General features: G+C 43.5%; 1 protein-coding gene across 3 annotated transcripts in view; it reads left to right on the top strand.

Annotated features, from left to right (window-relative positions):
- Nucleotides 1-26626, top strand: part of LOC149147938 (acyl-CoA thioesterase II) — a 304813-nt gene that overhangs the window by 87086 nt on the left and 191101 nt on the right. For all 3 annotated transcript variants that reach the window (XR_016262313.1, XM_089438380.1, XM_089438379.1), the window contains exons 5-6: nucleotides 6007-6053; nucleotides 6241-6366. Coding sequence is in view for 2 of the 3 variants with exons in the window: in XM_089438380.1 (XP_089294506.1) it covers nucleotides 6007-6053; nucleotides 6241-6366 (173 nt within the window). In the remaining variant the exon portion in view is untranslated. The remainder of the gene's footprint in view (nucleotides 1-6006; nucleotides 6054-6240; nucleotides 6367-26626) is intronic.

Genomic DNA, 26626 nt, shown 5'->3' with positions numbered 1-26626 from the left:
GTTGACGCAGTCCAGATTGGGCAGACACTGGGGTTGCAGAGCAATTTTGTGCTGAGGAGCTACCGGAAGGATTTTCCGGGGTTTCAACCAGGAGATTTCTCTCAAACTGTGAGGTATAGCTACTAAGGAAATTCTCTATTGTGTAGGCCAGTTTCGACACCTAGATTGTACCCAGATTCGGGGACATTGGTCCAAAAATAATGGTGTCATGTGGTGTGTTTGTTTTTGTTTCTTTTAGTTGCTGATCTATAATATGTTGAGCATGCACTGGTGTTTATTTTCAGTATTTACTTTGTAAATAACTTGTTAAAGAAAAATAACAAGTAGGTAGGAATAAACCAGAAAAAGTGTATGAAGGGTGTCTAAACTAAGTAAACTTAGAAACTTCAACATGGTATCGGAGCATTATTGCAGATCATAGGAGGACTAAAAGACATCAGCCGAGCGGAGCAATAGCAGAAGAAAACAACTGTCCTGAGGTGACAAAACCTGTTTCTAGCAGCGCAGAAGCCAAGGAAGTGTGACGCAGAGCCAGCCATAGCCACGCAGAAGAAGCCGGGAACTGCGCAGAGCCTCAAAGAGGACAGCGTTGCTGACGTAGAGGTGCAGAGGGTTGATGCAGGGCATCCCAGGGCTGATGTAGACCCATCCAGGGTGACGCAGAGGCAACGTGAGGCAGACAGGGGCTGACGTAGTTCACAGAGAAGCAGTTGCTGGGGTCTAGAAGGCTGCAGGAATATTGCAGAGTGGAGCTGGTGAGGTACTGTAGTCAGAACAGTACCTGACAGAGCAGGGCCAGAGGAGTTGTTACCGAGGGTTTCTAGCCGAGGAACCCGGATCAACAGTGCAGTTGCACAAGATGATCAGAGTAGGGGGCATCTCGACAAGCAGCAGAAGGATTTCCAGGAGGGAAATCAGGACTCAGAGGGAGTCCAGAAGAGAACTTCCAGACGGGAAGTAGAGACTCAGAGGAGTCGAACAGAGAACTTCTAGGAGGGAAGTAGAGGAGCGTCATGGCACTACACGGGGTAAGAGACCAGGATAGACTGGACGGAGCATCGAACTTTGCAGCCTGGAAATCCAGAATCTTATCAGTGCTTAACGGGAATCATGTCAAGAACTTCGCCTTGAAGGTTATAACTATCCTAGTCGACCCCAATGATAACGACAAGTACGAGGAGGCGATGGCGAGGGCCAAGTGCATTATCCTTGACGGGGTCAAGGATCATGTGGTACCACATACAACCGAGAACGAAACGACAGTTGAGATGTGGGAGGCTCTCAAGAACCTGTACCAACATACTTATGTGCAGAGAAGAATGCTGCTCCAGAACCATATGAGGTCGTATTCGATGAAGAAGCGTCAATCGATTGACTCCTTCCTCGGAGGACTGAATGAGATCTGAGATCAGTTGGCTGCTATAGGAGCAATATTGGATCATGAGCTTATGGTGAGGACAACCTTGAATGCTGTCTCAGAAGAGTGGGAAGTGTTTGTCCAGAGCATCCTGGGCAGAGGGACTCTCCTACCTTGGGACGAGATGTGGGCAGCTCTTCGCCAGGAAGAGATCAGACGACAGTCAAAGACAGGTAGCAGCAACAAAGGGATCAAGGTCAAGCAGGAGGAGGAGGATGTGGCCCTAGCATCTGAGGGAAAGCAGGAGAAGCAGAAGAAGAAAGATCTCTCCAAGATCAAGTGCTTCCATTGTGGGGAGATGGGTCATTATGTGACCCAGTGCCCAAGGAAGAAGAGTAAGGGAGAGTCTTCTGAGACCAAGGCAGCGCCAACACGAGCAGAGAAGGAAGTTTTGACAGACGATGACTGTGCCATGAGTGCACACGCACCACTTGAGCGGAAGTGGGGAAACATTGAGCTGTAGTTAGGGGGCTACAGGCGATGAGGGGCAGGATCCTCGAGGTACCCAGCCTCTTGGATTAGACCTTGCTATGGGAGCCCCGACGACGAGTAGCAGGACTGTCTGAGTGGATAGAGACGGATGCAGATGGAGCGGCAGAGAGTGCTACAGTGCAGAAGTCCCGAGACAACGTGAGGCTAGCAGGCTGCAGTAGTGTGAGAGGCATAGGAGTGTTGCACCAGTGCAGGACAGCACTGAGAGGTGTGCAATGGTGCGAGATGCAGGAGAGTTGTTGCAGCAGCGCAGAGGTCAGAGAGGGAGCACTTGTCAGCGGCAGAGGGAGCTTCAGCATCAGTGGGTGTCTCTAGCCCAACAGGGAGGTCTGTTGGGAGATCAGTTACTTACTTCTCAGTAACTGAGTTGCAGTGCAACAATGGGCAACACAATGCAACATGATGAGAGGAGGTGCAGTGCGGATGCAGTGCCAGGAGAAAGGACCAACAACAGTACAGATGTAGAGGGAGCTGTAGTACAGATGCAGCAGTGGTAGTGGCAGAACCATTTGTAGCAGTACAGGAGGCAGCAGCGCAAAGGATGTTGGCCAGGAAGGCGTAGCATCAACACAAGATGCCGGATGATCAGAGTAATACTCAGTGAGGAGTATTGCTAGAGCATAGTTCTCGCTAAGAGAGAGTGTTGATTTGGGGTAGCATCGGATGTGCTCTAGCCACGAAATTTGGTGGAGGGGTTGGGGTACATGAGATCTCCAATACCCAGAAAGGGTTTGGGCAAATTCTAAACAAATCAGGAGATATTAAAATAATTAATATTTTTAATGGAGTCCCTAAGTTTAAACTTAGGGAAAATAAAATATTAATTAGTATTAATATGAATTTGTGTTAGAGTGGTCCAAAAGACATGGATCAAGCCAGATCTAATCTTGGCTGTTGATTAGGGACTTAATCTCGGTCGTTGAATCGTCAACAGGGAAAGTATAAGAGGAGGTTTAAGGGTCACTTGGAGATCACACCAGATGATCAATGATTCTATTCTCTAGAGCGGGGTTTGCTAAGAGAGATAGAATCAGTGATCGGGAGAGCAGCTGAGGGGCATTGAGTACATAGAAACAAAGAAGGCATAGCTTATGCCGCGAGAGCAGCGCAACAACCAAGGATAGTGACGCAGAGCCAGCAAGGGCTCACGCAGAGGCAGCCAAGTGTTGTGCAAAGCACCAGAAAGGCCAGCATGTCTGACGCAGAGGCCTAAGAAGCTGATGCAGGGCCTCCTGGGGCTGACGCAGGCCAAGAAAGGCTGACGCAAGGCCAGCGTGAGACAGAGAGGGGCTGACGCAGTCCAGATTGGGCAGACGTTGGGGTTGCAGGGCAGTTTTGTGCTGAGGAGCTGCTAGAAGGATTTTCCAGGGTTTCAACTAGGAGATTTCTCTCAAACTGTGAGGTATAGCTGCTAAGGAAATTCTCTGTTGGGTAGGCCAGTTTCGACACCCAGATTTTTATCTGATATTGCTTAATAAGAAAACCCTAAGATCGCTGCACCGGTTTTCCCGCATTGGGTTTTTCGAGGGACATTGGTCCAAAAATAATGGTGTCATGTGGTGTGTTTGTTCTTGTTTCTTTTAGTTGCTGATTTGTAATATGTTGAGCATGCACTGGTGTTTATTTTTAGTATTTACTTTGTAAATAATTTGTTAAAGAAAAATAACAAGTAGGTAGGAATAATCCAGAAAAAGTGTATGAAGGGTTTCTAAACTAAGTAAATTTAGAAACTTCAACAATTGATAGCATTCTACTTTTGACATGACAACTTTCTTCCTTGGTCCTTTCGATTTCTTTCCTTTATGTTGAACAATGTTGGCATTTGATACTCCTTTAGGATTGGCAACTAGAGAGATCCTCAATTCTTCTTAATTGCAGGTAGTCCATAGTTCTTCAAAAGTAGGAGCTTCCTTCCAACTGTTAGGCCCTGCAGCAAATGCACCCCAAGTAGTTGGCAATCCTAATAGAGCAGTGATCACGAGTTCTTTGTCTGGAACAATTTTATCAATGGCCAAAAGATCATCCCTAATTCTTGCTATCTTCACAAAGAAAGAGGTCACTGTGTCTTCTTTTGTTATCTTTGTGGTCCTTAGCTCATTTTTCAAACTTACTACTTGACTAATATTCTTAATAGTGAATAATTTTGACAAGGCTTCATACATTTCTTGAGCATGATTGATGTTGGCTACGAATGGGACAAGGTTGTCCTTTATTCCTTCTACCATTAGAGCCATGGCCACCAATTCTAGTTCCCTGAATCTCAGTTTGTCAGCATCACTAGGGTCATCTGTGGGCTTCTTTACCTTTCCTTTGACGAAGTACGGTACCTTGTTCTTTTCAAGATGAAGTTAATCCTCTTCTTCTAGGACTTGTAGTTTGAGGCTCCTTCAAGTATATTGTCTCCATTGATTGTGTTGGACATCTTCCTTGGAAATAGTAGACACTTTCCCTGAGATAGTCCTTTTGAATGGTTCCTTGATCAAGTGCTTGAGACTACCTTTCTCTTCTTTCTTCACCAAAGCTCTGATACCATGTTAGAAAATCAGAAAGGCAGAAAGATTTTCTTATACTTGATAATTACTTGTGATGTTCTTGATTTGTTATTACGATTCTTTATATCTTCTTTCTTTAGTTCATCAAGCTATTACCAAAGCAATAGCACATAAAATAATGGACACCAGATGTAGGCACTATGCTAGGGAAAAATCTTCCTCGAGGGGAAAGCCCAGTCAAGAAAATTCTTCCTTTCAATAGTATTCTTTGAGACTCTTCACCCTAGACAAAGACCAAACCTTCCCTCCACACCAAGTCAGCCTCCCAGAATTTCGACCTCCTTTCCAACAACTTCGACTAGGCAGCAACTTCCAGCATCAGGTAGCTTCTGGCATCAGTGAAACTTGAAAGACTTCGATCTCCCAATCTAGGGCATGAAACAGAGAGAGAGAGGCACCAAATTTTCGTTTTTCTTCTTCTCCTTGGACTCCACCCAACTCGCACTTCCTTTGGCTTCCCGGCTTTAGACTTTGCACTTCCTAGGTTCCTTAGATATATCGAATTTGCTTGAGCTGAAGTGATCCAAATGAATTCGACTTGCTTGTATTTATAGGCTCCAGGTGAGGTTGAATTAGTGTCCTTAGCTCGACTTGATCTCTTTTAGGCCGACTTGATGTGGAAGATACATAAACTACATTTGACTCAATACTTGACCTTTTTACATGATTCAAAAGCCCAAGAAGGGTCTCTTTAAAAGTACAATGACTCTATTGACTCAGAAGAAATCCTAGAAGTTCTCAATGAGGACTTTGACCTAAAACATGGTGACCAAAGCATGAACCCATGCTTTAATAAGTCACAATAATAATAATAATAATAATAATAATAATTCTTTTCTTTATTCTTTTGACAAGTACATTACAAGTTGACTCAAATACATTAAATGAAGCCTGAACCTAGTTACATTTTCCAACACAAGCACCTATAGAGGCAATAAATCATCTTCCACATGTTAAGACACCAAGCCTATGTAGAAGACCTTCCCAAGCTACTATAAGCTTCAACAAGGGGCTCCAAAATTGCTCCTTCAAAGCCAAGTATTACATCTCAAGAGCTTCAAAAGATTTGCATTTTCCCAACATTTTCTCAATTGTTCTTTGATGTTGATCCAACTCTACCCAGACTGAATTTGAGGAGAGGTTATACACTGTTGTGAATTCAGGAATATTTGCAACTTCTGTCACACTAGTAGTTCTGGAAAATTTTCCCTTTGGATTAGCAAATATGTCCTTGTGGGAGAAATCCTGTAGGTGGATGAAACTTTCATCTTCCAAGGTTTTAGATCTGTAGCATGACTGTCATTGCTGTGACTTCCATCAATAATTTTGTCACCTGAATGTTGCTCAATTCTGTTCTCTGGCCAGAAAGAAAAAAAACTCACCCCCCCCCCCCCCCCCCAAGAAAATCACAAGTTATCCATCTTACCTTATGTAAAATAATGTACTTTGCCTTTAAAGAAAATATTTAGCAACAAACACGAATCACTTTGCTTTGTTCCTCAAAAGTGATAATACTGATGGAAATCTATATGTGAACCCATGCAGGATCTGTTAAAGAGACTCATCGAGCTGATGTCATTGCTTTGAGCAAGGTAAAACTAGTCTCTATTGAGATATGGGAGCTTAAAAAAATAAGGTTGACCTAACATGTTTTAAGAAGTATCTTTCAAGTATGATGGTCAGTTACTGGACACAGCATGATCATTATCTATCCCAATAGACAAATAGAGCACTGGCATCGTCATGCAATTTTACACATTTTTTAAAACATAATTTCAGGTAATTTGCTTGGTGCTAAGTCATGAACATACAGACTTACTTTCAGCAGAATCAATATGGAACGCAGAGCAGAAAATGGGTTCATGTCCGAAAGTGGAGCATATACTACAATTAGAAAATATTGAAGTGAGTTATTTGCCCAGTTTCTTTACATTGAATGTGTACATTTCCTTCAAAACCTGTGTTTGTTTGGTAGCACTAGATTATTTAGTAAGCAGTCACAGCTGTAAGTTAAAGATGTTGCACTTATGATATGAAAGTCTCTCCTCAAAATAAATTGATTGGAACTTTTCCTTTTAAATACTCTGATATTTAGCAATATGCACTAAAGGTTTTCTGGAACCCATATTGGTCAAAGGTAGAAATATTCAGATTTTGTTTATGTATAGAGCAGTGTAACAAGATATAGCCATCATTATGGGTAGATTCTTGATGGATTTCCATTGGAAATATTTGGATGCAAAATATATAAATAAATATACTTAAGGAAAAGGTTGTGGTTTTCGTAAACAGTATGAACCAGAAGATTTCTGAATTAATTTTATCGATTATCTCAATTTGAATGTGGTATCTAGTGTCAATAAGTACATCAAGGAATATAAAGAATTGCAATGCACAAATGACCAGGGTGTTGGTGTAGAAAATAGAGACTAGGCCCAACCCAGTTTCAAGTTCATGAAGTCACATAAAGGTTATTGCCCAACCCAACATGTTTCATGCTGCTGTCATAAACATGCATATTTTCAAACTTAAAACACATGAACCTACTCTACTCATTTTTGCTGAGAATAACAAGCAACCCACAAATTTAACACAGGAGATTTTTGGTCCAAAGACCATAGAAAAACCCCAAAGGGAAAACCAGTGTGAGAGAGATTTTATTTCTTATTAGAGAATTTATTACAACATCAAATGGCAGAAAACAGTCAACTTATCTCTCAGATTTCATGCTCAGAATTCCTTGGGAAAAGTGTTGTAATTGTTCCTTGATGTTTGTGCCAGCAACCCCTCGATTTCGGTCACTGACAGTCCTCATTTTCTGTGCCAAATCTACCCAGAAAATTGAGCATATCTCAACCCTCTCTTTCCCTCGAAAGCGGTGCTGTTCAAGCCTCATTTTTTCGTGCCCAGTTCTACATAGCCTCAGCCTCCTCGAAATTTGTGCCGGTTGCACCAATTTCCCTGCTGAGTTCGTCCCTCAGAATTCGTGTTGGGTCACTTGAAACTTGCACTAGTTTGCAGCTAAAAAAGCTCTGTTTGCCTCGAATTTTGTGCTTGTCCATTGCCTTGAAATTCTTGTCTGTTCTCCTTGACAAATGTGCTCAGATAGCAAAGAAAGCTCCTTGATTTCAGAGCTCTGCTAAGCTTTGGAATGTGTGCCCTTCTCTTCCTGGGAATGCGTGCACTCCTTGCTGTATCAACTACTGTACTGCTCTTCTTCCTGCTGAATTTCTCCCTTGACTCTCTTTTTCCTCTTCTCCAAGCCTCATGAAGAATGGTGTGCCTCTTCACTTTCCCTTTCTCATTTTATTTCTCAATCCTCATTCATGACTAAAATTCATAACCGTAGATCTCAATGGCTGAGATTCAATCTGGCCATCTCAAGATCAATGGTCATGATTTAATCTCACATTGGGCCCACTTAAATCACTTAAGTGACCCGACTTTTTAAAGTCACACTCACTTTATAAAAAATTAGTTTTTAGTAATTAATTAAAAAAATGGTACACTCGACTTTATAAAATCACTTTATAAAGTAAAAGTGTCTAGGGAGTGAAATATGTTCAGTCACTTCTACATGCTAGGCACCGCCAATGCAGAAGTGCATCCGAGCTACCAAAAGCTAACACTCCCTCTTAGCGAGGGAGGTACTTTTGGCACCTCCATCACCATAATTTGTCTCCAAGCCCATCTTAGTACTTGTAGCTGCTCCCCCTGATCTTGAAGCCTGTCCTGCTACTTGACCTAAAACCTGAGTTGAGAACTTGTCACAACCAACCATGTGCGGAGGAGTCCCATCACACTCCTGAGCATCTATCAATGTCATATCATACCATTTGAGTCTCCTGGCAGTACTTGAAGAAGCACTCTTCTTAGTCACCCTTTTTGCTCTCAGTAACTGACACTGATCCTGTATCTAAGATTCCCTCAGATACACCCACAGGTTGTCCAAACAACCTATATGATTTCCCATGTCTGATGCCAAGCACTACTGCTGCATCCAAGGTCACTCCCTTTGAACATAGAGGGACATGTCCATCTCAGAATAAAAATCTTCATTCATCATCCTCCAAGGCTAGTATCGAGAGCAAGTGTACCATCAACCTTGGAACAAATAACATCCTTGTCACCTTTAGAAATCCTCGACTCTAGTGAGAATCTAACACATCGAACCCCCTTCACTGCATGCGTGGTGCTAGTGCCACAACTCACATGGTAGTCTGAGCTTGTCTCTGAAATAATGTGGAACACTGACCTCATCTCTGTCATGTGACTGGATGCTCTACTATCCACTGGTCATAACCCACTGTCCTCATACAGAGCAGTGATATTGCTCGAAATACAGGTGATAATGTGAAAATTTCTAAATAGAAATCCTACTACAGTGATTAATATTATTTCTTCTACTTATTATCTCAAAAATAAGTTATCCATAGTATTCTTACGACAAATATCGAAATATATTCTACTACAACCTTCACAATTAAAATATTATAGAGAATAAATGTAAGGAAAAATACTTGCACAAATACAATCACAATGACAGTTTTTTTGGACAATCGTCCCCGGAAAAACCCAATGTGGGAAAACTGGTGCAACAGATGAGAGTTTTATTATTCTTCAGCAAATTCTCATCTACAAACTACAACCAACAAAATAGGAATGAGAAATTTTACAGACACTTGACCAAGTTCTACCACAGGTGAAGCGCTTCTTCTTCCCTGGAATCCTTCTGATCCTCTCTGCGTCAAACTGCTCTCCCTGGCTGAGCGTCAAGCTGCCCACGCAGGCTTTGCGTCAAACTGCTCTTGTTGGCTCAGCGTCAAGCTGCCCATGCAGGCTCTGCGTCAAACTACCTCTGCGCTGTCTTTTTCTATGTCACCCTGTTCCTACTCTGCGTCTTGTTGCCTTGCACTCTCTGAATATGCTGATGCCCTCTCTTCTTTTCTCACCTGCAACTCTCTCTGATTTGATTTTCTCTCACCGAACTTCGACCAGTGAGAAAATTGATCTTACTCATGTAACTGAGTATCTGCCTCTGGTGTGTTCTGCAAGTGCCCATCAAGTCTCCTCTTATAATCCTTTCGTTGATCAATCAACGACCCAGATTAGATTCTAATCAATGGTTAGGATCATTTGACTTGATCTCTGCCTTCTTCTAGAAGTTCCACCCACAGTTTAGATTAATACCCTTTAATTATTTTAATTTCCTAAGTTTAGACTTAGGGTCCCATTAAAAATAATTAATTATTTTAATAAAACTGTTTCCGGGTGAATTTCCCAAAACTATTTCTGGGTATTGGAGAATGCATGTGTCTAAGCCTTTCTACAAATTTTGAGGCCTAAAGCACATCCGATACTACCCGAAATGAACACTCCCTCTTAGCAAGGAATGTTTTCTAGCAATATACTGCTATTGCATACTTCTCTAACTCTGAAGCATCATCCTCTGCGTTGTTGATGACTGACATACTGTCCACCAACTACTTGCGCTGCTGCTATAAATGTATTGCTACTAACACTGTCACTGCCAACACTACATTCGTACTACAACAACCTCCGAATGTCTGCATCTGTGTTGCTGCTGGCACTGCCACTGCCAACTGTCCATGTAAACTGCTGTTGCTATTGAAACGAATTTTCAACCATACCCATCTGCTCTCAAAATTGAGTGAACTTAGCTCTTTCGAGAGCCTTTGTGAGTATATCGACCACCTGTTCTCCTTGGGGACATACTGTAGTTGTACTGCCCCACTCTGAACACAGTCTCTGATAAGGCGACAACATATATCTATATGTTTCGACTGAAATATTGGATTCTCAGAGAGTTTGATACAACTTTGATTACCGCGGTAAACCTTGCTCTCTTCCATCCTTTTCCTGAATAAGCTCACAAGCAATTTTCTGAGCCATATGGCTTCACACGTAGCTGTGCTGGCTGCCATATATTCTGCTTCTGCTGAGCTTAGTGCTACTGATTTCTGCGTCCTGTTGTACCAAGATATCATCCCTGATCCAGCACTGAAGCAGTACCTTGAGGTACTTTTCCAGTCTACTGAATTATCTGTCCAATCTGCATCAGTGAACCCATTCAAACTGACGTCCTCCCCTCGAGAGTACTTCAACCCATATCCGACTGTTCCGCGTACATACCTAAGAATGTGTCTTGTTGCTACCCAATGCACCCTTTTTGATTCCACCATGAACTGACTAAGAGTGTTGACAACAAAACAAATGTCTGGCCTAGTGTTGACCAGATACATAAGTGACCCAATGAGTTGCCTGTACAAGGTGGGATCTACTTCCTTGTCTTTGTTGGAATTTCTAAGTCTCATTGTTAGAAACCCTTCATGTACTTTTCTGATTTATTTCTGCCTACTTGTTCTGATTAATTAACAAGTTATTTACCATGTAAATACTAAAAATAAATACAAGTACATGCTCAACACATTATAGATCATCAACTGAAGGAAACAAAGCAAGCACACAAGTGACATCGTTGTTTTTGGACCAATGTGCCCGGGAAAACCCAATGGGGGAAAACCAGTGCAGCTATCTGAGGGTTTTAATTATTAAGTAGTTTCAGAATACAATCTGGGTGCCAAAAATGGCTCACCCAACAGAGAATAATCTCGGTAGTAGTACCTCTCAGTCGGAGACAGATGTTCTGGCTGAAACCCCGGATAAACACTCCGACAACTCCCAGCGACAATTTGCCCCACGAAAACCCCAACGTTAGCCTCTAGGGACGATGTCAGCCCTTTCTGGTCCAACGTCTGCCCAACGTCACCCTAGCTCGCCCTGCGTCAGCCTCTGGAGGCACTGTGTTAGCCGTTAGAGCCTCTGTGTCACCCATGTTGGCTAAGATTAGATCTGGTTTGAAAACCCTCAGATAGCTGCACCATTTTTCCCGCATTAGGTTTTTCCGGTGACATTAGTAAAAAAATAACGGTGTCATTTTGTGTGCTTGTATCTGTTTCCTTCAGTTGATGATTTGTAATATGTTGAGCATGCACTAGTGTTTATTTTCAGTATTTACATTGTAAGTAACTTGTTAAGTAATAGAACAAGTAGGTAGGAATAAATCAGTAAAGTGCATGGAGGGTTTGTAACTGGTAGACTTAGAAACTTCAACATGGTATTAGAGGTTGGTTGCAGATCACAGGAGAACTAAGGACATCAGCCGAGTGAAGAAATAGTAGCAGAAAACAGCTGTCCCGAGTGACAGAAGCTATTCCTAGCAGAGCAACAACAAGGGAAGGGTGACGTAGTGCCTGCGTCATCAAGGGTGAGCTAGGAAGAGGCATCGCAGAGGCCAAGGGAGGCAAAGGGAGGCTCACGCAGAGGGCCAGAGGGCTGTGACGCAGTTGGTTGAGGAGGCCAAGTTGCTGGTGCCGGGATTGCGCAGTGCTTAGGAGCTCTCACCTTCAAGTTGTTGGGGTTTAGGAGGCCGTGGGAAAGTTGCAGAGTGGAGCTGGTGGGGTACTGTAGTCAAAACAGTACCTGACAGGGCAAGGCTAAGGAGGGAGTTGCTACGGAGGGTTTCTAGCCGAGAAATCCAGATCAGTAGTGCGGTTGCACAGACGATCAGAGTAGGGGGCGTCTCGACATCGACAGAAGGATTTCTAGGAGGGAAATTAGGTCTTAGAGGGAGTCACATCGAGAACTTCCAAAAGGGAAGTAGAAGAGCAACATGGCACTACACAAAGTAAGAGATTAGGACAGACTGGACGGAGCGTCAAACTTCGCAATCTGGAAGGCTAGAATCTTATCTGTACTTGACAAAAATTGTGTCAAGCACTTTACCTTGAGGACGATAGCTATCCTAGTCGATCCAGCTGAGAACGATAAGTACGAGGAGGCAATGGTGAGGGCCAAGAGCATCATCCTTGATAGGGTCAAGGACCATGTAGGACCACACATGGTCCTACATGGTCCTTGACCCCGTCAAGGATGCTAGTACAATTTCTTTAGGGCCTCACACATCTCATTTACTAGAAGGATGTTACTAGAAAATCAGATGAAGAAGGGAGAACCGATTGACACCTTCCTCGGAGGACTGAATGAGATCCGAGATCAGTTGACTTCCATAGGAGCCACGCCGGATCAGGAATTGATGGTGAGGACAACCCTGAATGCAGTCTCAGAAGACTGGGAGGTATTTGTCCAGAGTATACTGGGCAGAGGGACACTTCCACCTTGGGATGAGATGTGGGCAACTCTTCTCCAGGAAGAGATCAGACGACAGACAAAGGCGGGAACCAACAGTAAGGGGATCAGAGTCAAAAAGGAGGAGGATGAAGATGTTGCCCTAGCATCTGAGGGAAAGCAAGAAAAGTGAAAGAAGAAGGATCTCTCCAAGATCAAGTGCTTCCACTATTGGGAGCTGGGTCATTATGCGACCCAGTGTCCAAGGAAGAAGAGTAAGGGAGAGTCTTCCGAGACTAAGGTAGAGCCAACAAGGGCAGAGAAGGAAGTGGAGACAGACGATGACTATCCCATGAGTGCACATGCACCACTTGAGTGAAAGTGGGGAGACATCGAGCTGTAGTCAGGCGGACTACAGGCGATGAGGGGTAGGATCCTCGAGGTACCCAACCTCTTAGATTAGACCTTGCTACGGGAGCCCCGAAGAGTAGTAGGACTGGTTGATGTGGGTAGAGATGGATGCAGATGGAGCAGCAGAGAGTGCTACAATGCAGGAGTCCCGAGACAACACGAGGCTAGCAGGCTGCAACAATGCGAGAGGCACGGGAGTGTTGCACCAATGCAGGATGGCATAGAGAGGTATGCAACGGTGCGAGATCAGAGAGTTGTCGCAGCAACGCAGAGGTCAGAGAGGGAGCACTTGTTAGCGACAGAAGGAGCTTTAGCATCAGAAGGGCCTCTAGCCTAACAGTGAGGTCAGAGTTGGGAGATCAGTTACTTACTTCTCAGTAACTGAGTTGCAGTGCAGCAGTGGGTAGCACAATGCAGCTTGATGAGAGGAGATGCAGTGCAGATGCAACAGTGGTAGTGGCAGAGCCATGGGCAGTAGCACAGATGCAGAGGGAGCTGTTGTATTGATGTAGCAGTGGCAGTGGCAGAACCATGGGCAACAGTACATGATACAACAGTGTAAAGGATGGTGGGCAACATGTTTAACATTAGCACAGGGACCGATGCCGGATGATCAGAATAATACTCAGTGAGGAGTATTGCTAGAGCACAGTGCTCGCTAAGAGGGAGTGTTGATTTGTGGTAGCATCGGATGTGCTCTAGCCACGAAATTTGGTGGAGAGGTTGGGGCACATGATATCTCCAATACCCAAAAAGGGTTTGGGCAAATTCTAAACAGTTTATGAGATGTTAAACTAATTAATATTTTTAATGGAGTCCCTAAGTCTAAAATTAGGGAAATTAAAATATTAATGTGGATTAATATAAAACTGTGTTAGAATGGTCCAAAAGACATGGATCAAGCCAAATCTAATCTTAGCCGTTGATTAGAGACTTAATCTCAGCCGTTGATATGTCAATGAGAAAAGTATAAGAGGAGACTTGAGGGTCACTTGGAGAGTACATCAGATGATCAGTGATTCTATTCTCTAGAGCGGGGTTTGCTAAGAGAGATAGAATCAGTGATCAGAGTTGCAGTTGAGGGGCAATGAGTACAGAGAGACAAAGAGGTAGAGATAGTGTCGGGAGATCAGCGCAGGAGCTAGAGAGAGTGACACAGTGGTAGCCAAGGCTTACGTAGGGCCTCGCAGAGGCAGCTAGGAGCTGCGCAGTGCTTCAGAGAGGCCAGTGTTGCTGACGCAGAGGAGGGCTAGAAGGCTGACGCAGGGCCTCCTGAGGCTGACATAGACCCATTCAGGGTGACGTAGGGCCGACACTGGACAGAGAGAGGCTAACGCAGTCCAGAAAAGCAAACGCTGGGGTTTCTGGGGCAGATTGGAGTTGAGGAGCTGCCAGAGGGTTTATCTGGGGTTTCAGTTGGGACATTTGTCTCAGACTAAGAGGTACTACTGTCAAGGGCATTCTCTGTTGGGCAAGCCGGATTTGGCACTCAAATTGTACTATGAAATTGCTTAATGAGAAAACCCTCAGATAGCTGCACCGGTTTTCCCGCATTGGGTTTTTTCGGGGACATTGGTCCAAAAATAACGATGTCGTTTTGTGTGCTTGTATCTGTTTCCTTCAGTTGATGATCTGTAATATGTTCAACATGCACTAGTGTTTATTTCAATATTTACATTGTAAATAACTTGTTAAGTAACAAAACAAGTAGGTAGGAATAAATCAATAAAGTGCATGGAGGGTTTCTAACTGGTAGACTTAGAAACTTCAACACCAAACTTCCAACGCCGGCAAATAATGCATCAATCCCGAGTCCTTCATGTTGAATTCGGCTTCAAGATTCTTCTTGCAATGTTGGATGAGCCTGAATTACCTAGTTAAGAACAGGTCATCTAAATACAATACCAGAATAAGTGGCTCATTCTCTACCAACAAATAGTAGAGATTGGGATCAGCATCACTCTTGAAAAATCAAAAGTAACTATCAATCCGACCATACCATGCTCTGAGTGCCTACTTGAGCCCGTACAAGGCTTTCTTTAACCTGCAAACATGAGTTTTCTTCTCATGAGTTTCGAAGCTTTCAGCTGTTCTATATACACCTCTTCTTCTATCACTCCGTTCAAGAATGCTGTCTTGACATCCATCTGGTGAATCTCCCATCCCATTTGAGTTGCTAGGGATATAACAGATTTGATAGAGGTGTATCGAGCAACTGGGGCGAAGGTCTCTTCATAATCTATTCCTTCTTTTTGAGCATACCCCTTTACTGCAAACCTTGCCTTGTACTTCTCTATACTGCTATCTGCAGCATACTTGATCTTGTAGATCCATTGTGATCCTACAATTGATCTATCTTCTGGTCTAGGTACTACTTCCCAGACATCACTTGTCATGATGGCGCTGTATTCTTCCACCATGGCATCCACCCATACTTGGTGTTGAATAACATCCTGAAAGCTAGAGTCTTCTTCAACCTGAGCTACCAATGCCTGTATCTATCTGGTTGTGTACGCTGCCTCTTCTCGGCTCTAGGAGCTCCAACAAACTCCTCCGTGTCCCTCAATGTTTGTTGTACTTCTTTGCTGGTTCTACCATTAGTGGTGGGAGGCTCAACCAACTCTTCTTCCTGATCCTGTCGTTCCGTCTGTTGAGAACCATCTGCATTTCCTCCTTCTAAGGAGATATTGTTGCTGGTCACTGTACTCGATCTAGGTGTATGTCTCTTGCCTGTCCTACTTGCTGCTCTTGGACTAACAGAACATCTCCTCACTGATCTTCTGCAGGCATCTCATGAGATTTTCTGAAAGCTCTGTCCTCCATGAACTTTGCATCCCGTCTTACTATAATCTTCCTACTGCCAGGGATGTATATTCTATATGCCTTTGAGGTCTTGTTGTATCCTATGAGATACCCCTTTTCTGCAGTCTGATCCAGTTTACTGCACTTATCGTCTGGAATGTGACAATAAGCCACACTTTCGAATATCCTGAGATGATTGACTTTCGGCTTCTTCCCTTTGAAAACTCCTTCGGGCGTTCTCTTCCCCAATGCTTTATGAGGAGTTCTATTCTAGATATATATTTCTATGTTGCAAGCTTCTTCCGATAGATACCTAGGTAGATCCTGATCATACAACATAGCTTTGGCTACCCCAACAATAGTTCTGTTTTTCCGTTCTACTACTCCATTTTGCTCCAGATTATATGGAGCTGTCCACTCTCTTTTGATGCCCTCCTCTGTGTAGAAATCTGTGAAGTCTTTGTCTGTATATTTTCCACCATTATCTGAATGCAATACCTTTATCTTTTTCCTTGTCATATTTTCAACAAGAGCTTTAAACTCTCGGAAACGATCAAAGAACTCAACCTTGGTCTTTAAGGTGACGATTTATTCGCCACCAATAAGAGCTCTTGTGGACATAGGACCACATATATCTGAGTGGATTAATCCTAATACACATTTTTCTCTATTGTTACTTCTGGCAAAATCTGCTTTAGCGAACTTCCCTAGCACACGTCCTCTGCATAAGTCATCATGTTCACTACTAAGGACTGGTACCCCTGTAACAATCTCTTTGAGCATCCTTAGTGCTCCATGGTGTAAGTGCCCCATTTGCCTGTGCCATAATTCATTTCGCTCCTTCTCACCATTACAGTTGCTGCCTATCAGTGCCATTGGTGATTCAAGCTGCAACCTATACAACTTGTTGCTTCGAATCCTGATTTGTTTTTTCTTCTTCGAGCTTGGATGCTTGACATATACTTTTTTTCCCATGAAGTATACATCATATCCCTTGTCCTGTAACTGAGACGTTGAAATCAAGTTCATCCCAAATCCTGGCACATGCGGCATTGGTGGCTCAAATGTTGGTCCCTACTTCCATCTGAAATGCTATGGTGCCTCTCCCTATTGGAGTACATTTTGTTATGTTTCCCATAGTTATTTGGAAGTCCATTTGTTCTTCTTGATAGCTCGAGAAATGTTCTCGTACTCCAGTCATATGAGTTGAAGCCCCGCTGTCAATGTACCAAACATCTGCTGACACTGAATTTGCTAGGCATGTGAATCCTTCATCTAATCTAGTAGATAAATCTGAGACACTTTGAGTATCCATATTGTGCCAATTTCTGATGCTAACCTGTCCCAACAACTGTTGCAGGAAAAACTGCGTCCCACTTGAGACAACCCTCCTAGCTGAATCTTCTGCTGCGATGTTGCTTCTCCTATTGACAAATTCCGATTGGAAAGACTTACCTCTTTGTTGACTCACTCAGAGAGAGTTTTCCCACGAAATCCAATCTTCTTGGCTTGAATTATGCAATCCTCTGGGAGATTTGAATTTCTGTCCCTGCAGGAATTTTGAATTCCCTTCTCCTTTCAACTATGGGTCCTCCGACTTCTTTCTTCTACTTCCCTTTAGCTTCGATACCATGTGAAAATTTCTGAATAGAAATCCTACTGCAATGATTAATATTATTTCTTCTAATTATTATCTCAGAAATAAGTTATCCACAGAATTCTTTTCGCAAATATCGAAATATATTCTACTGCAACCTTCACAATTAAAACATTACAGAAAATAAATGTAAGGAAAAATACTAGCACAAATACAATCACAATGACACTGTTATTTTTGGACAATCGTCCTCGGAAAAACCCAATGTGGGAAAACCGGTGCAACAGATGAGGGTTTTATTATTCTTCAGCAAAGTCTCATGTACAAACTACAACCATCAAAATAGGAATGAGAAATTTTATAGACACTTCTTGACCAAGTTCTACCCCAGGTCAAGCACTTCTTCCCCGAAATCCTTCTGATCGTCTTTGTGTCAAACTGCTCTCCTTGGCTCAACGTCAAGCTGCCTGCGCAGGCTCTGCGTCAAACTGCCTCTGCGCTGCCTCTTTGTGCGTCACCCTGTTCCTTCTCTGCGTCTTCCTGCTTTGCACTCTTTGAATATGCTGATGCCCTCTCTTCGTTTCACTCCCTCTGATTCGATTTTCTCTTGCAGAACTTCGATCAGTGAGAAAATTGATCTTACTCTGGTAACTGAGTGTTTGCCTCTAGTGTTTTCTCCAGGTTGTTGAAATTTCTAAGTCTAACCCTTTAGAAATTTTATCTGTATTCTCTAGTTTATTTCGCCTACTTGTTAATTACGAGTAGGTTATTAAGCCATATAAATACTGAAATAAACACAATACAGTCTCAACCATCTACAGATCAACAACTGAAAGAAATAGACAAACACACAAGTGACACTGTTATTTTTGGACAATCGTCTCCGGAAAAATCCAACTTGGGAACACCGGTGCAACAATTCTGAGGCTTATATTATTATGCAGTCTTTTTGAGTACAATTGGGTGCCAAACTGGCTCACCTGACAGAGAAAATAATCCTGTAGTGATACTTCTCTATTCGGAAGCAGATATTCAGAAAGTTTGCCCCACGAAACCCTCTCCAGCACAATTTGAAGCTCAACGTGAACCCTCCTGGCCTTTGCTTCAGCTTGAAACCCTCTGAGGCACTGTGCAACCTCTACAACCCTCTGCGTCATTCCTACAGCCTCTGTGTGGATGATGCTAGCCCTTCTGGCCTTTGCGCAGTCTCTCCTGCCTCTGCGTGGCTCTCTCTGGCTGAGCGTCTGCCTCTCTCTGCTTCTGCACTGGTCTCTAGGCACTATCTCTGCCTCGTACTCAATGCCCCTCACTGCAACTCTGATCACTAATTTGATTTCTCTTAGCAAACCCCGCTCTAGAAAATCGAATGACTGATCACTTTGGTGTTTTCTCCAACTGACCCTCAAGCCTTCTCTTATATTTTTCTTGTTGGTCCTTCAACGGCCGAGATTACATCTCTAATCAACGGCTAAGATTAGATTTGGCTTGATCCATGTCATTTAGAACCTTCTAACCCAGTTTTATATTAATACCGATTAATATTTTAATTTTCCTAAGTTTAGACTTAGGAACTCCATTAAAAATATTAATTATTTTAATATATCCTAAATCGGGTAGAATCTGCCCAAACCATTCTGGGTCTTGGAGATCTCATGTGCTTTAGCCTCTCCACCAATTTTCATGGCTAGAGCACATCTGATGCTACCCCAAATCAACACTCCCTCTTAGCGAGGACTGTGCTATAGTAATACTCCATACTGAGCATCACTCTGATTATACGACACCGGTACCTGTGGTGATGTTAGGCCTCCCCGCCCAACATCCTCTGCATTGCTGCATCCTGTAATGCTGCCCATGGCTTTGCCACTGCCACTGCTACATCCGTATGATAACTCCCTCTGCATTTGTGCTGCTGCTGGTCCTTTCTCCCAATACTGCATCCGTACTGCAATTCTCTTCTCATCATGCTGCATCGTGCTACTGTTAACTGCTATTGCACTGTAACTCAGTTACTGAGAAGTAAGTAACTGATCCACCCGACTACTGACATCCCTATCAAGCTAGAAACACTCCCGACGCTAAAGCTCTCTTTGCCGCTATCTCGTGCTCCCTCTACTGCCTCTGCGCTGCTACAACAACTCATTGCCTCTTGCACCGCTGCAAACCTCTCTGTGCCATCCTGCACTGCTGCAACCTTCTCTATGCCTCTTGCACTGCTGCAACCCTCTCTACGCTGCCCTTGCATTGTAGCACTCTTTGCTGCTTCATCCGCATTCGTTTCTATCGTCATCCGCCATACTGCTACTCTCACTTTGGGGCTCTCGTAGCTAGGTATAATCCAAGAGTTTGGGTGCCTCAAGGATCCTGTCCCTCATCGCCTGTAGTCTTCCTAACTACAGCTCGATGTCTCCCCACCTCTTCTCTAGAGGTACATGAGCACTCATGCCACAATCGTCATCCTCCTCTACCTCCTTTTCTGCCTTCGTTGGCGTTGCCTTGGAGTCAGATGCCTCTCCCTTATTCTTCTTCCTCGGAGTCTGGTTCGCATAATGCCCCAGTTCCCCACAGTTGAAGCACCTTATCTTGGAGAGGTCCTTTTTCTTCCTCTTCTCCTGGTTCCCCACAGATGCCAATGCTGCATCCTCTTCCTCCTCTTTCTTGACCCAGAGTCCTTTGTTGCTACTTCCTGTCTTGGACAACCATCTGTTCTCTTCTTGGCAAAGAGCTGTGCACAATTCTTCCCAATCTGGAAGCTTCGCCCTGCCCAGAATGCTCTGGACAAATGTCTCCCACTCCTCAGAGACTGCGTTTAGGACAGTTCTCACCATCAACTCTTGATCCAGTGGGGCCCCTATGGAAGTTAGTTGGTCCCGGATCTCCTTCAATCTACCGAGGAAGTGATCTATTTGCTCCCCCTTCTGCATCTGCTATGACCACATCTGATTCTCTAGTAACATCTTCCTTTGCTCGGAAGTATGCTGGTACAACGTCTTCAAGGTGTCCCACATTGCCTTTGCCGTCTCCTTCTTGGCAATATGCTGGATCACATGATCCTTGACCCCATCAAGGATTATGCATTTTGTCTTGGCCATTGCTTCCTCGTACTTTTCATTGTCAACTGGGTCAACTAGGATAGCCACTGTTCTCAAGGCGAAGGCCTTGATGCGATGTCTATCTAGAATGCACAGGATCCTGGCCTTCCAGACGATAAAGTTGGACACCCCGTCTAGCTTGTCTTGATCCCTCAGTCCAATCATGACCATCTCTCTGCTCTTCCTTTCGACTCCTCCGAGTCTCTACTTCCCTCTGGAAGTTCTCTCCTCGACTCCCTCTCGGTCGCTACTCCCTCCTGGAAATTCTCTGTTGGACTCCCTCTGAGTCTTCCCTCCTTAAAACCCGCTTGCAAACCGTCGAGTCACACCTCTCCGATTTCCTATGCACTTGCAACACTGATCTAGATTTCTTGGCTAGAAATCGGCCTATGTAGCGACTCCCTCTACCTTGGTTTTGCCCCGTTAAGTGCTGTTCTGTCTCGGCAGCAACAACACCCCACCAGCTTCACTCCCCGCAATCTGCCCGCAACTTCCTATTCCCCAGCAATTGAAAGACTGAGCCTCTAGGCTTTGCGCAATCCCGACACTGGCTGAAATGCTCCCCTAGCCAACTGCGTCAACCCTCTTGGTCTCTGCGTGGCTCTTCGTGAGCCTTTTCTGCTCTCCTCAGACTCTACGCTGGCCTCTCTCTGGCTCGAACTGATGGCACATTCCGTTCTCCGCCGCTTTTTGCTAGGAACAACTCCTGTCACTCGCGATAGTTGTTTCTACTGCAAATGCTCTAATTCAGCTGGTGCCTTCAGCTCTCCTGTAATTTGCAATGCTTTGATACCATTTTGAAATTTCTATGTCTAACCTGTTAGAAATTTTATTTGTATTCTCTGGTTTATTTTGCTTACTTGTTAATTACGAACAAGTTATTTAACCATATAAATACTGAAATAAAAACAATACAGTCTCAACCATCTACATATCAACAACTGAAAGAAATAGACAAACACACAAGTGACACCATTATTTTTGGACAATCGTCCTCGGAAAAACCCAACTTGGGAAAACCGGTGCAACAATTCTGAGGGTTATATTATTATGCAGTCTTTCTGAGTACAACTGGGTGCCAAACTGGCTCACCCAACAGAGAAAATAATCCGACAGTAATACCTCTCTATTCGGAAGCAGAGATTCGCAAAGTCTGCCCCATGAAACCCTCTCCAGCACAATCTGAAGCTCAACGTCAGCCCGAAACCCTCTGCATCAACAGTCTAAGGCACTGCGCAACCTCTACGGCCTCTCTCTTGCAGCCTCTGTGTGGATGACGCTGGCCCTTCGGGCCTCTGCACAGTCTCTTCTACCTCTGCGTGGCTCCCTCTAGCTCAGCATTTGTCTCTCTCTGCTTCTGTGCTGGTCTCTCAGCACTATTTTTGCCTCTCTGCCTTGTACTCACTGCCCCTCGCTGCAACTCTGATAACTGATTCGATTTCTCTTAGCAAACCCTGCTCTAGAAAATCGAATGACTGATCATTCTGGTGTGTTCTCCAACTGACCCTCAAGTCTCCTCTTATACATTTCCTGTTGGTCCTTCAACGACCGAGATTACATCTCTAATCAATGACTAAGATTAGATTTGGTTTGATCCATGTCATTTAGAACCTTCTAACCCTGTTTATATTTATCCCCATTAATATTTTATATTTCCTAAGTTTAGACTTAGGAACTCCATTAAAAATATTAATTATTTTAATATCTCCTAAACCGGGTAGAATCTGCCCAAACCATTTCTGGGTCTTGGAGCTCTCATGTGCTTTAGCCTCTCCACCAATTTTCATGGCTAGAGCACATTCGATGCTACCCCAAATCAACACAAGTGCCCATCAAGTTTCCTCATATAATCCTCTCGCTGATCAATCAGTGACCCAGATTAGATTCTAATCAATGGTTAGGATCGTTTGACTTGATCTTTGCCTTCTTCTAGAAGTTCCACCCACAGTTTAGATTAATACCCATTAATTATTTTAATTTCCTAAGTTTAGACTTAGGGTCCCATTAAAAATAATTAACTATTTTAATAAAACTGTTTCCGGGTGGAATTTCCAAAAACGATTTCCGGGTATTGGAGAATGCATGTGTCTAAGCCTTCCTGCAAATTTTGAGGCCTAGAGCACATCCAATGCTACCCCAAATCAACAGATAAGAGAAAACTCTTTCTCAATTTTTTTAGCAAAGTCATCAATCTCAGATGAAGCTATTGTTGTTCCCTGTTCCTCTTTCTTCTTCTTCTTCTTGTATAGACACTAGTTTACATAGTGACCAGTGTTGTGACATGCAAAGCATTTCACTTTACTCGTGTTCTTCATAGAAGCATATCCCCCACTTCCCTTTACCTTTCCTTTGCCCTTTGTTGCAAGAGCAACATTCTCCTCATCTCCCCCACCAAGCTGCACACCACTCTTGGCATTTTTCCTTATCTCCTCTTGATGGAAATCATCCCACATCTTTCCCCAATTTGGAAGTTTCTCATGGGCTACTATCCCATCAATGAAGGCATCCCAACTCTTGTTAAAACCACTCATGGAGATCTAACCAAATGCTCATTAGAGATGGTTTTGTTGAAATTGTAGCTTGGTAGGTACTCCCACAAATCTTGGGGTACTAGGATTCTATGGAGTTGACCCACGAAAACAAGCTTTTGTGTGCAAATTACCCAAGTAGTGGGCTTTAGAGCCAATGTTGTGGGCTAAAGACCCAAAGTTAATATTTGTTTATTCTAATTGTTTTATGAGGGCACTTTGTTAAAATTGGCAACTAGGGCCAAAGTCCACCTTGGGACATCTCATATGATGGTGATGATTATTGCATTGGATTCCTCTTTTCGAGAGGTACAATTTTGATATGAAGATAATCTCATTTGGACAAGCAGAAGTGGAATTTTGAATTTATTCTCTCTCATGCACAAATTGTCAAGGTCAACCTTAGTGAAATCTAGGCTCAAGAAGCGATGTCTCTCCTCACCCTCAACGAATTGTATTAATAGGAGTGACCTCTCTCCTCATTTGGACATCACTCACATGCATCATTCTTCTCCCTCTCTTCTCTTGATTGGTTCGTACAGCTTGGGCAACCTCTCTCTCTCCCACGTGTCTCATAGAAGGACAAAATTTCAGAAGTGAAACTGTAGGCCGAAATTTCATAGTGCATACCAACAATGTTGACCAAGGGTTGTATGATTGTCTTTGACTGCGTTTTCTGGGCAAAGTTCCAATCTCTTGAGGCCACATTCTCTGGCACAGAAATCGAGGCAATTAAGGCTGTTTGACCAACGTTGACTGCAGGGCTGACTGAAGTTTGAGCAGGGTTGACTAGGTTTTTTTGTGGACTGTTTTGGGTTGACTTTGACCCTTCTTGAATGTGAATTGGATTGCTATTGACCGAGTTGCTTGGAGGAAGGTTTGTTGTTGATTTGACCAACGTTGACTTTCTGTTAGGGTTGAAGTTGATTGCTGATTTTGATAGGGCTGTTTTGACTGTGTATTGGGCAAGTGAATTTGATCTATGTACTCTTTCTCTCTATTGAACTATTGAATAATAATAAGAAGATTTGATCAAAGGGTTTTCCCCACATTAGGGTTTTTCCCTGGCATCCGTAAAATCTTGTGTCCTCTTCTCTTGGCTTGTCTACTACACATGTTTTTATGTTCTATCTGCATTTACTGGTTATTGTGATTGCTACTGGAAATAATTGAAATTGTCATTGGGCTGATAAGGAACATTGAGTAAATTGTGCTAAGCATAGAACATACCATTGGTATCTAAAATTAACACAGTTTTAATGGAATAGAAAGGCACCTAAGGCAATGATGGAGAGGTATAAATAAATGAGACCTAGGAGAGGTCTCAACACAACATAGCAATCATTCTTGTTTTGATTAGCAAAGAAAGGAACTGCATATGGTAAAATTGGCAGCTAGAGCACTTTGTCAACTTTTCATCAAATGCCTCTTTTCCTTTTCCAGCACTAGCTCTTCTCTTCCTGCACTAGCCATATTTTTCTGCACCTCAGATGATCCTGAAGAAGGATCCACTTATCACATCTCATCAGGAAGTTAGAAGTATCCAAATACTCAAATATACATGCAGGAAGTATAGTCAATTGATCCGAATTGGATCCATGAAAATTATCAAAGTACCATGACTGTATCAAATCAGGACAGACTTCGAATTTATGAACAAAGAGCTATCAGGAAGACCTCTGGACAGTGGCAGTTTGCAGCCAGCAAGGAATGACGAGGACCTCGGTCAAAGCGCGCTGACCGAGGCCCATGGAGACCGCGCAGGAGGCAAAACTGGCAGTTAGGAAGCCCGGATCGGGAAACGGAGGCCATTTTTGATGCGCGATTAGCTGGGCAAAACCCCTCGAGAAGGAAAATCCCTGAAGCGCTCGGTCGCATGGGAAGCCGGGAAACCGTAGGGAAAGCGCTAAGGTGAAAGGCAGGTCCCGCGCTCCAAAACCGATGGTATATCGGAGGCATATTGGGCGGTAAGCGGATTTGGGCAGAGAACGAGCGATTCCATTCATCGCACGACACGTGTTCGGCGGATGAGAGAGAAAATTGCCTCTCATCATGGGCTAATGGTCGAGCAAGTCAACCGCGCGAAAAGAGTGAACACCGTAGGATCTGGGGGCTCTAGATTTGATGGCGGAGATTGCGCCCGATGGAGAAACCAGATTTGACGGGGGAATTAAGCCGCGACATATAAAAGTCTGAAGTCCGATTTGACCGCTGAGTTGGCGGATGAGTCATTCCACAGTGTAACTGAAATACCGAACCGTTGAGGAAGAGCTGGCGCAGTTCGTGAGAGGACAAGTGGCCACCTCCTTGTGAGACGTTGGCGATGACGCAGAGGTAGGGAACTCCAAGCGAACAACAGCAGGCGATCCGAAGGGGCAGAAGAGGAAGTGAACAGTCAAGGACAGATTGGCTTTAAGCCATGAACAGACAGAGACCAGAACAAGGAAAAAAGGAAGGAAGAACCACAAAAGAAAAATAGTGAAAGAAAAAGCGAAAGAGATAGTGAAGCAAGAAGCAGAAAACAGAGAGCTGAGCTGACCTGCAGCGTAAGGTAGCATTGGGCAAACAGAAGGCTTGAGAGGTTCAAGCAATCCCGGTGAGGATCTGTCGGGAATTGAGTACCACATTGGACTCCTCCCATTAAAGACCAGAGAGGTCAAGATTTGGTAAGGAAAGAGTCTGTGCACTCTAGTGGGTTGGGGAATCCAAGGACCACCCTACCAAGCATTATTTGTTTCAGGAGACTCACATTGAGCTCCTCACTGTAAAAACTTTGCTTTAAAGACACAATAAAAGAAGGCCACCACTGAAAGCTGGATCGGAGACGTAGCCCTGGAGAATAGGGTGAACTCTTTATTAATTTGTTGTGTTCTTGTAATTGCTTACTGTGTTTCTCTTACTGTTTTCCATTTTCCAGTGTCTGTGTATTTTGCAATCTGATCGATCCGTTGCCTAAAATAACATAGACACACACCAACACATGAGTCTGTAATACCTTCATTCATTAACTAATTAACTGAGGTCACTCACGAGTGATTTTAAGATGAAATGGTATCAGAGCTTTAGGCTGTTAAGGTTAGACATGCTTGTGTTGGTTTAGCTGTTGAATGCTAACTAGATCAAAGCTCAAATTAGGAGAAGGAGAGTTGGTCGAAACTAATCCTGAAATTGGGAGAGTCTATTCTTGGAAGACAATGTCAGAAGAAGGTTCTATGGGGCCAGACCCTCAATTCCTAGATAGTTTCCTAGCCATAAAGTCCATGGTAGAAGAAATGTATAGGGACTTTAGAAAACATAAGGATGAAGATTCATCATGCTCTAAACAAGACAAAGGAGAAGATGAGTCTCACTTCCATGACCACTCAAAAGGCAAAGGGAAAGAGGAAAACTTTCTCACACCTCCTAATAGCCTTGAACACAAAAAGAAAGCATCTTTGATCAAACTAGATGTTAAATTTGATTTACCTATATATGATGGAGAGTTGAATGCAGAAAAGCTGGACAATTGGATTAGACAAATTGATGTTTATTGCAGAGTGCAGAGTATCGATTCAGACAAGAGCAAGATTCAGCTGGCAAGCCTACGC

The sequence above is a fragment of the Pinus tabuliformis genome, chromosome 9, assembly GCF_031772625.1.
Source record: "Pinus tabuliformis cultivar Carrire ecotype Pingquan chromosome 9, CPIR1, whole genome shotgun sequence".
Taxonomy (NCBI): Eukaryota; Viridiplantae; Streptophyta; class Pinopsida; order Pinales; family Pinaceae; genus Pinus; species Pinus tabuliformis.
The sequence above is the reverse complement of the archived record's forward strand: the minus strand, read 5'-3'. Positions and strand labels throughout refer to the sequence as shown.